This window comes from Procambarus clarkii, chromosome 11, assembly GCF_040958095.1.
Source record: "Procambarus clarkii isolate CNS0578487 chromosome 11, FALCON_Pclarkii_2.0, whole genome shotgun sequence".
In the NCBI taxonomy this organism is placed as follows: Eukaryota; Metazoa; Arthropoda; class Malacostraca; order Decapoda; family Cambaridae; genus Procambarus; species Procambarus clarkii.
In genome coordinates this window covers 15,035,637-15,047,754 of record NC_091160.1, presented here as the reverse complement: position 1 = coordinate 15,047,754, position 12,118 = coordinate 15,035,637, and the positions used below count along the sequence as shown (strand labels likewise).

General features: G+C 46.4%; 1 protein-coding gene across 1 annotated transcript in view; it reads left to right on the top strand.

Moving 5' to 3' along the window:
- LOC138363563 (adhesive plaque matrix protein-like) overlaps window positions 1-8,978 on the top strand; it is an 85,418-nt gene extending 76,440 nt beyond the window's left edge. Inside the window, exons 8-9 of the mRNA XM_069322917.1 lie at window positions 110-442; window positions 8,587-8,978. Coding sequence (XP_069179018.1) covers window positions 110-442; window positions 8,587-8,978 — 725 coding nt within the window. The remainder of the gene's footprint in view (window positions 1-109; window positions 443-8,586) is intronic.
- Window positions 8,979-12,118: the final 3,140 nt, after the last annotated feature.

The following is a 12,118-nucleotide window of genomic DNA, read 5'->3' as shown; positions in this document are numbered from 1 at the left end:
TAAGAATGTGGACCCAGATAGATATCACTCCTAGAATGTGGCCCTAAATAGGGTTGCCACACTAAGAATGTGGCCCCATATAGTTACCACACTAATAATGTGGCCCCAGAAAGCTACCACACTAAGAATGTGGCCCCAGATAATTACCACACTAAGAATGTGGCCACAGATACTTATCTCGCTAAGCATGTGACCCCAGATAGTTACCATGCTAAGAATGTGGCCCCAGATAGTTACCACGCTAAGAATGTGACCACAGATAGTTACTACACTAAGAATGTGGCCCCTGATAGTTACCACACTAAGAATGTGGCCGCAGATAGTTCCCACACTATGAATGTCGCCCCAGATAGTTACCTCACTAAAAATATGGCCCCAGATAGTTACCACACTAAGAATGTGGCCCCAGATAGTTACCACACTAAGAATGTGGCCCCAGATAGTGCTACCACACTAAGATTGTGGCCCCAGATAACTATCACACTAAGAATGTGGCTCTAAACAGGGTTGCCACACTAAGAATGTGGCCCAGATAGTCATCACACTAAGAATGTGGCTCTAAACAGGGTTGTTACACTAAGAATGTGGCCCCAGATAGGTATCACACTAAGAATGTGGCCCCAGATAGTTATCACACTAAGATTGTGCCCCAGTTGGTTACCACACTAAGAATGTGGCCCGAGATAGTTACCACACTAGAAGTGTGGCTCCAGATAGTTACCACATTAGGAATGTGGCCCCAGATAGTTACCACACTAAGAATGTCGCGCCAGATAGTTACCACACCAAGAATGTAGCCCCAGATAGTTACCACACTAAGAATGTGGCCCCAGATAGTTACCACACTAAGAATGTGGCCCCAGATAGTTACCACACTAAGAATGTGGCCCTAAACAGGGTTGCCACACTAAGATTGTGGCCTCAGATAGTTACCACACTAAGAATGTGGCCCCAGATAGTTACCACACTAAGAATGTGGCCCCAGGTAGTTACCACACTATGAATGTTGCCCCAGATAGTTACTACACTTAGAATGTAGCCCGAGATAGTTACCACGCTAAGCATGTGGCCCTAGATAGTTATCACTCTAAGAATGTGGCCCTAAATAGGGTTGCCACACTAAGAATGTGGCCCCAGAAAGCTACCACACTAAGAATGTGGCCCCAGATAGTTACCACACTATTAATGTGGCCCCAGAAAGCTACCACACAAAGAATGTGACCCCAGATAGTTACCACACTAAGAATGTGGCCACAGATAGTTACCTCGCTAAGCATGTGACCCCAGATAGTTACCATGCTAAGAATGTGGCCCCAGATAGTTACCACACTAAGAATGTGGAGCCAGATAGGGTTACCACACTAAGAATGTGGCCCCAGATAGTTACCACGCTACGAATGTGGCCCCAGATAGTTACCACGCTAAGAATGTGGCCCAAGATAGTTACCACGCTAAGAATGTGGCCCCAGTTAGTTACCACGCTAAGAATGTGGCCCCAGATAGGGTTACCACACTAAGAATGTGGCCCCAGACAGTTACCACGCTAAGAATGTGACCCCAGATAGTTACCATGCTACGAATGTGGCCCCAGAGAGTTGACATGCTAAGAATGTGGTCCCAAATAGTGTTACCACACTAAGAATGTGGCCCCAGATTGTTACCACGCAAAGGATGTGGCTACAGGTAGTTTTCACGCTAAGAATGTGGCCCCAGACAGGGTTACCACACTAAGAATGTGGCCCCAGATAGTTACCACGCTAAGAATGTTGCCACAGGTAGTTTTCACGCTAAGAATGTGGCCCCAGACAGTTACCACACTAAGAATGTGACCCCAGATAGTTACCACACTAAGAATGTGACCCCAGATAGTTACCATGCTACGAATGAGGCCACAGATAGTTAACATGCTAAGAATGTGGTCCCAAATAGCGTTACCACACTAAGAATGTGGCCCCAGATAGTTACCACGCTAAGAATGTGGCTACAGGTAGTTTTCACGCTAAGAATGTGGCCCCAGACAGGGTTACCACACTAAGAATGTGGCCCCAGATAGTTACCACACTAAGAATGTGGCGCTAGATAGTTACCAGACTAAGAATGTAGCCCCAGATAGTTACCACGCTACGAATGTGGCCCTAGATAGCTACCACACTAAGAATGTGGCCCCAGATAGTTACCTCGCTAAAAATGTGGCCACAGATAGTTACCACACTAAGAATGTGGCCCCAGACCGGGTTACCACACAAAGAATGAGGCCCCAGAAAGTTACCACGCTAAGAATGTGGCCTCAGATAGTTACCACGCTAAGAATATTTCCCCTGATAGTGTTACCACACTAAGAATTTGGCTCCAGATAGTGTTGTCACACTAAGAATGTGGAACCAGATAGGGTTACCACACTAAGAATGTGGCCCCAGATAGTTACCACGCTACGAATGTGGCCCCAGATAGTTACCACGCTAAAAATGTGGCCCCAAATAGTTACCACGCTAAGAATGTAGCCCCAGGTAGTTACCACGCTAAGAATGTGGCCCCAGATAGGGTTACCACACTAAGAATGTGGCCCCAGACAGTTACCACGCTAAGAATGTGACCCCAGATAGTTACCATGCTACAAATGTGGCCCCAGATAGTTACCAGGCTAAGAATATGGCCCAAGATAGTTAACATGCTAAGAATGTGGTCAAAAACAGTGTTACAACAGTAAGAATGTGGCCCCAGATAGTTACCACGCTAAGAATGTGGCTACAGGTAGTTTTCACGCTAAGAATGTGGCCCCAGACAGAGTTACCACACTAAGTATGTGGCCCCAGATAGTTACCACACTAAGAATGTGGCGCTAGATAGTTACCAGACTAGGAATGTAGCCCCAGATAGTTACCACGCTACGAATGTGGCCCTAGATAGCTACCACACTAAGAATGTGGCCCCAGATAATTACAACGCTAAAAATGTGGCCCCAGATAGTTACCACACTACGAATGTGGCCCCAGATAGTTACCACACTAAGAATGTGGCCCTAAACAGGTTTGCCACACTAGGATTGTGGCCCCAGATAGGGTTACCACACTAAGAATGTGACCCCAGATAGTTACCACACTAAGAATGTGGCGCTAGATAGTTACCAGACTAAGAATGTAGCCCCAGATAGTTACCACGCTACGAATGTGGCCCTAGATAGATACCACACTAAGAATGTTGCCCCAGATAGTTACCACGCTAAAAATGTGGCCACAGACAGTTACTACGCTACAAATGTGGCCCCAGATAGTTACCACGATAAAAATGTGGCCCCAAATAGTTATCACGCTAAGAATGTGGCCCCAGGTAGTTACCACGCTAAGAATGTGGCCCCAGATAGGGTTACCACACTAAGAATGTGGCCCCAGATAGGGTTACCACACTAAGAATGTGACCCCAGATAGTTACCATGCTACGAATGTGGCCCCAGATAGTTACCAGGCTAAGAATATGGCCCAAGATAGTTAACATGCTAAGAATGTGGTCAAAAACAGTGTTACAACAGTAAGAATGTGGCCCCAGATAGTTACCACGCTAAGAATGTGGCCACAGGTAGTTTTCACGCTAAGAATGTGGCCCCAGACAGGGTTACCACACTAGGAATGTGGCCCCAGATAGTTACCACACTAAGAATGTGGCGCTAGATAGTTACCAGACTAAGAATGTAGCCCCAGATAGTTACCACGCTACGAATGTGGCCCTAGATAGCTACCACACTAAGAATGTGGCCCCAGATAGTTACCACGCTAAAAATGTGGCCCCAGATAGTTACCACACTACGAATGTGGCCCCAGATAGTTACCACACTAAGAATGTGGCCCCAGATAGTCACCACACTAAGAATGTGGCCCCAGATAGTTACCACACTAAGAATGTGGCCCCAGATAGTTACCACACTAAGAATGTGGCCCTAAACAGGGTTGCCACACTAAGATTGTGGCCCCAGATAGTTACCACACTACGAATGTGGCCCCAGATAGTTACCACACTAAGAATGTGGCCCCAGGTAGTTACCACACTATGAATGTTGCCCCAAATAGTTACCACACTTAGAATGTAGCCCCAGATAGTTACCACGCTAAAAATGTGGCCCCAGATAGTTACCACACTACGAATGTGGCCCCAGATAGTTACCACACTAGGAATGTGGCCCCAGATAGATACCACATCAAGAATGTTGCCCCAGATTGTTACCACACAAAGCATGTGGCCCCATATAAATATCACTCTAAGAATGTGGCCCTAAATAGGGTTGCCACACTAAGAATGTGGCCCCAGATAGTTACCACACTATTAATGTGGCCCCAGAAAGCTACCACACAAAGAATGTGGCCACAGATAGTTACCTCGCTAAGCATGTGACCCCAGATAGTTACCATGCTAAGAATGTGGCCCCAGATAGTTACCACGCTAAGAATGTGACCACAGATAGTTACCACACTAAGAATGTGGCCGCAGATAGTTACCACACTAAGAATATGGCCCCAGATAGTTCCCACACTAAGAATGTGGCCCCAGATAGTTACCACACTAAGAATATGGCCCCAGATAGTTACCACACTAAGAATGTGGCCCCAGATAGTTACCACACTAAGAATGTGGCCCCAGATAGTGTTACCACAGTAAGATTGTGGCCCCAGATAGTTATCACACTAAGAATGTGGCCCTAAACAGGGTTGCCACACTAAGAATGTGGCCCCAGATAGTTATCACACTAAGAATGTGGCCCTAAACAGGGTTGCTACACTAAGAATGTGGCCCCAGATAGTTATCACACTAAGAATGTGGCCCCAGATAGTTATCACACTAATATTGTGCCCCAGATGGTTACCACACTAAGAATGTGGCCCCAGATAGTTACTACACTAGGAGTGTGGCTCCAGATAGTTACCACATTAGGAATGTGGCCCCAGATAGTTACCACACTAAGAATGTAGCCCCAGATAGTTACCACGCTAAGAATGTGGCCCCAGATAGTGTTACCTCACTAAGAATGTGGCCCAAGATAGTTATCACACTAAGAGTGTGGCCCTAAACAGGGTTGCCACACTAGGAATGTGGCCCCAGGTAGTTATCACACTAAGAATGTGGCCCCAGACAGGGTTACCACACTAAGAATGTGGCCCCAGATAGTGTTACCACACTAAGAATTTGACTCCAGATAGTGTTGTCACACTAAGAATGTGGAACCAGATAGGGTTACCACATAAAGAATGTGGCCCCAGATAGTTACCACGCTACGAATGTGGCCCCAGATAGTTACCACGCTAAAAATGTGGCCCCAAATAGTTACCACGCTAAGAATGTGGCCCCAGGTAGTTACCACGCTAAGAATGTGGCCCCAGATAGGGTTACCACACTAAGAATGTGGCCCCAGACATTTACCACGCTAAGAATGTGACCCCAGATAGTTACCATGCTACGAATGTCGCTCCAGATAGTTACCAGGCTAAGAATATGGCCCAAGATAGTTAACATGCTAAGAATGTGGTCAAAAACAGTGTTACAACAGTAAGAATGTGGCCCCAGATAGTTACCACGCTAAGAATGTGGCCACAGGTAGTTTTCACGCTAAGGATGTGGCCCCAGACAGGGTTACCACACTAAGAATGTGGCCCCAGATAGTTACCAGACTAAGAATGTGGCGCTAGATAGTTATCAGACTAGGAATGTAGCCCCAGATAGTTACCACGCTTCGAATGTGGCCCTAGATAGCTACCACACTAAGAATGTGGCCCCAGATAGTTACCACGCTAAAAATGTGGCCACAGATAGTTACCACACTAAGAATGTGGCCCCATATAGTTATCACACTAAGAATGTGGCCCTAAACAGGTTTGCCACACTAAGAATGTAGCCCCAGATAGTTACCACGCTTTGAATGTGGCCCCAGATAGTTACCACACTAAGAATGTGTCCCCAGATAGTCACCACACTAAGAATGTGGCCCCAGGTAGTTACTACACTAAGAATGTGGCCCCAGATAGTTACCACACTAACAATGTGGCCCTAAACCGGGTTGCCACACTAAGATTGTGGCCCCAGATAGTTACCACACTAAGAATGTGGCCCCAGATAGTTACCACACTAAGAATGTGGCCCCAGGTAGTTACCACACTATGAATGTTGCCCCAGATAGTTACCACACTTAGAATGTAGCCCCAGATAGTTACCACGCTAAGAATGTGGCCCTAGATAGTTATCACGTTAAGAATGTGACCCCAGATAGTGTTACCACACTGAGAATGTGGCCCCAGATAGTTACCACACTAGGAATGTGGCCCCAGATATTTGCCACATCAAGAATGTGGCCCCAGATAGTTACCACACTAAGAATATGGCCACATATAGATATCACTCTAAGAATGTGGCCCTAAATAGGGTTGCCACACTAAGAATATGGCCCCAGAAAGCTACCACACAAAGAATGTGGCTCCAGACAGTTACCACACTAAGAATGTGGCCACAGATAGTTACCTCGCTAAGCATGTGACCCCAGAGAGTTACCATGCTTAGAATGTGACCAAAGATAGTTACTAACTAAGAATGTGGCCCCTGATAGTTACCACACTAAGAATGTGGCCGCAGATAGTTACCACACTAAGAATATGGCCCCAGATATTTCCCACACTAAGAATGTGGCCCCAGATAGTTACCACACTAAGAATATGGCCCCAGATAGTTACCACACTAAGAATGTGGCCCCAGATAGTGTTACTACACTACGATTGTGGCCCCAGATAGTTATCACACTAAGAATGTGGCCCTAAACAGGGTTGCCACACTAAGAATGTGGCCCCAGATAGTTATCACACTACGAATGTGGCCCTAAACAGGGTTGCTACGCTAAGAATGTAGCCCCAGATAGTTATCACACTAAGAATGTGGCCCCAGATAGTTATCACACTAAGATTGTGCCCCAGATGGTTACCACACTAAGAATGTGGCCTCAGATACTTACCACACAAGGAGTGTGGCTCCAGATAGTTACCACATTAGGAATGTGGCCCCAGATAGTTACCACACTAAGAATGTAGCCCCAGATAGTTACCACGCTAAGAATGTGGCCCAAGATAGTTATCACACTAAGCGTGTGGCCCTAAACAGGGTTGCCACACTAGGAATGTGGCCCCAGGTAGTTATCACACTAAGAATGTGGCTCCAGATAGTTACCACACTACGAATGTGTCCCCAGATAGCTACCACACTAAGAATGTCGCCCCGGATAGTTACCACACTAAGAATGTAGCCCCAGATAGTTAACACGCTAAGAATGTGGCCTTAGATAGTTACCACATTAAGAATGTGGCCCCAGATAGTTACCACGCTAAGAATGTGGCCACAGAGAGTTATCACGCTAAGAATGTGGCCCCAGATTACTACCAAACCAAGAATGTGGCCCCAGATAGTTACCACGCTAGGAATGTGGCCACAGAGAGTTACCACACCAAGAATGTGGCCCCACATAGTTACCACGCTAAGAATGTGGCCCCAGATAGTGTTACCACACTAAGAACGTTCCCCCAGACAGGGTTACCACACAAAGAATGTGGCCCAAGATAGTTACCACGCTAAGAATGTGGCCCCAGATTGTTACCACGCTAGGAATTTTGCCCCTGATAGTATTACCACAATAGGAATTTGGCTCCAGATAGTGTTACCATACTAAGAATGTGGAGCCAGATAGGGTTACCACACTAAGAATGTGGCCCCAGATAGTTACCACGCTACAAATGTGGCCCCAGATAGTTACCACGCTAAGAATGTGGCCCAAGATAGTTACCACGCTAAGAATGTGGCCCCAGTTAGTTACCACGCTAAGAATGTGGCCCCAGATAGGGTTACCACACAAAGAATGTGGCCCCAGACATTTACCACGCTAAGAATGTGGCCACAGGTAGTTTTCACGCTAAGAATGTGGCCCCAGACTGGGTTACCACACTAAGAATGTGGCCCCAGATAGTTACCATGCTAAGAATGTTGCCACAGGTAGTTTTCACGCTAAGAATGTGGCCCCAGACAGTTACCATACTAAGAATGTGACCCAAGATAGTTACCATGCTACGAATGTGGCCCCAGATAGTTAACATGCTAAGAATGTGGTCCCAAATAGTGTTACCACACTAAGAATGTGGCCCCAGATAGTTACCACGCTAAGAATGTGGCCACAGGTAGTTTTCACGCTAAGAATGTGGCCCCAGACAGGGTTACCACACTAAGAATGTGGCCCCAGATAGTTACCACACTAAGAATGTGGCGCTAGATAGTTACCAGACTAAGAATGTAGCCCCAGATAGTTACCACGCTACGAATGTGGCCCTAGATAGCTACCACACTAAGAAAGTGGCCCCAGATAGTTACCACGCTAAAAATGTGGCCCCAGATAGTTACCACACTAAGAATGTGGCCCCAGATAGATTCCACATCAAGAATGTGGCCCCAGATAGTTACCACACTAAGAATGTGGCCCCAGATAGATATCACTCCTAGAATGTGGCCCTAAATAGGGTTGCCACACTTAGAATGTGGCCCCATATAGTTACCACACTAATAATGTGGCCCCAGAAAGCTACCACACTAAGAATGTGGCCCCAGATAATTACCACACTAAGAATGTGGCCACAGATACTTATCTCGCTAAGCATGTGACCCCAGATAGTTACCATGCTAAGAATGTGGCCCCAGATAGTTACCACGCTAAGAATGTGACCACAGATAGTTACTACACTAAGAATGTGGCCCCTGATAGTTACCACACTAAGAATGTGGCCGCAGATAGTTCCCACACTATGAATGTGGCCCCAGATAGTTACCTCACTAAAAATATGGCCCCAGATAGTTACCACACTAAGAATGTGGCCCCAGATAGTTACCACACTAAGAATGTGGCCCCAGATAGTGCTACCACACTAAGATTGTGGCCCCAGATAACTATCACACTAAGAATGTGGCTCTAAACAGGGTTGCCACACTAAGAATGTGGCCCAGATAGTCATCACACTAAGAATGTGGCTCTAAACAGGGTTGTTACACTAAGAATGTGGCCCCAGATAGGTATCACACTACGAATGTGGCCCCAGATAGTTATCACACTAAGATTGTGCCCCAGTTGGTTACCACACTAAGAATGTGGCCCGAGATAGTTACCACACTAGAAGTGTGGCTCCAGATAGTTACCACATTAGGAATGTGGCCCCAGATAGTTAACACACTAAGAATGTCGCGCCAGATAGTTACCACACCAAGAATGTAGCCCCAGATAGTTACCACACTAAGAATGTGGCCCCAGATAGTTACCACACTAAGAATGTGGCCCCAGATAGTTACCACACTAAGAATGTGGCCCCAGGTAGTTACCACACTATGAATGTTGCCCCAGATAGTTACCACACTTAGAATGTAGCCCCAGATAGTTACCACGCTAAGCATGTGGCCCTAGATAGTTATCACTCTAAGAATGTGGCCCTAAATAGGGTTGCCACACTAAGAATGTGGCCCCAGATAGTTACCACACTAATAATGTGGCCCCAGAAAGCTACCACACTAACAATGTGGCCCCAGATAATTACCACACTAAGAATGTGGCCACAGATAGTTATCTCGCTAAGCATGTGACCACAGATAGTTACTACACTAAAAATGTGGCCCCTGATCGTTACCACACTAAGAATGTGGCCGCAGATAGTTACCACACTAAGAATATGGCCCCAGATAGTTTCCACACTAAGAATTTGGCCCCAGATAGTTACCACACTAAGAATATGGCCCCAGATAGTTACCACACTAAGAATGTTGCCCCAGATAGTTACCACACTAAGAATGTGGCCCCAGATAGTGTTACCACACTAAGATTGTGGCCCCAGATAATTATCACACTAAGAATGTGGCCCTAAACAGGGTTGTTACACTAAGAATGTGGCCCCAGATAGTTATCACACTAAGAATGTGGCCCCAGATAGTTATCACTAAGATTGTGCCCCAGATGGTTACCACACTAAGAATGTGGCCCGAGATAGTTTCCACATTAGGAATGTGGCCCCAGATAGTTACCACACTAAGAATGTAGCCCCAGATAGTTACCACGCTAAGAATGTGGCCCCAGATAGTGTTACCACACTAAGAATGTGGCCCAAGATAGTTATCACACTAAGAGTGTTGCCCTAAACAGGGTTGCCACACTAAGAATGTGGCCCCAGGTAGTTATCACACTAAGAATGTGGCCCCAGATAGGTACCACACAAAGAATGTGGCCCCAGTTAGTTACCACACTAAGAATGTGGCTCCAGATAGTTACCACACTAAGAATGTGTCCCCAGATAGTTACCACACTAAGACTGTCGCCCCGGATAGTTACCACACTAAGAATGTAGCCCCAGATAGTTAACACGCTAAGAATGTGGCCTTAGATAGTTACCACATTACGAATGTGGCCTCAGATAGTTACCACTCTAAGAATGTGGCCCCAGATTGTTACCACACCAAGAATGTGGCCCCATATAGTTACCACGCTAAGAATGTGTCCACAGAGAGTTACCACACCACGAATGTGGCCGCAGATAGTTACCACGCTAAGAATGTGGCCCCAGATAGTGTTATCACACTAAGAATGTTCCCCCAGACAGGGTTACCACACAAAGAATGTGGCCAAAGATAGTTACCACGCTAAGAATGTGGCCCCAGATAGTTACCACGCTAGGAATTTTGCCCCTGATAGTATTACCACACTAGGAATTTGGCTCCAGATAGTTTTACCACACTAAGAATGTGGAGCCAGATAGTGTTACCACACTAAGAATGTGGCCCCAGATTGTTACCACGCTACGAATGTGGCCCCAGATAGTTACCACGCTAAGAAAGTGGCCCAAGATAGTTACCACGCTAAGAATGTGGATCCAGTTAGTTACCACGCTAAAAATGTGGCCCCAGATAGGGTTACCACACTACGAATGTGGCCCCAGACAGTTACCACGCTAAGAATGTGACCCCAGATAGTTACCATGCTACGAATGTGGCCCCAGAGAGTTGACATGCTAAGAATGTGGTCCCAAATAGTGTTACCACACTAAAAATGTGGCCCCAGATAGTTACCACGCTAAGAATGTGGCCACAGGTAGTTTTCACGCTAAGAATGTGGCCACAGACAAGGTTGCCACACTAAGAATGTGGCCCCAGATAGTTACCACACTAAGAATGTGGCGCTAGATAGTTACCAGACTAAGAATGTAGCCCCAGATAGTTACCACGCTACGAATGTGGCCCTAGATAGCTACCACACTACGTATGTGGCCCCAGATAGTTACCACGCTAAAAATGTGGCCACAGATAGTTACCACGCTAAGAATATGGCCCCTGATAGTGTTACCACACTTAGAATTTGGCTCCAGATAGTGTTGTCACACTAAGAATGTGGAACCAGATAGGGTTACCACACTAAGAATGTTGCCCCAGATAGTTACCACGCTACGAATGTGGCCCCAGAGAGTTACCACACTAGGAATGTGGCCCCAGATAGTTACCACGCTAAGAATGTGGCGCCAGTTAGTTACCACGCTAAGAATGTGGCCCCAGATAGGGTTACCACACTAAGAATGTGGCCCCAGACAGTTACCACGCTAGGAATGTGACCCCAGATAGTTACCATGTTACGAATGTGGCCCCAGATAGTTAACATGCTAAGAATGTGGTCCCAAATAGTGTTACCACACTAAGAATGTGGCCCCAAATAGTTACCACGCTACGAATGTGGCCTCAGGTAGTTTTAACGCTAAGAATGTGGCCCAAGACAGGGTTGCCACACTAAGAATGTGGCCCAAGATAGTTACCACACTAAGAATGTGGCGCTAGATAGTTACCAGACTAAGAATGTAGCCCCAGATAGTTACCACGCTACGAATGTGGCCCTAGATAGCTACCACACTACGTATGTGGCCCCAGATAATTACCACGCTAAAAATGTGGCCACAGATAGTTACCACACTAAGAATGTGGCCCCAGATAGTGTTACCAAACGAAAAATGTGGCCCCAGACCGGGTTACCACACAAAGAATGAGGCCCCAGAAAGTTACCACGCTAAGAATGTGGCCTCAGAAAGTTACC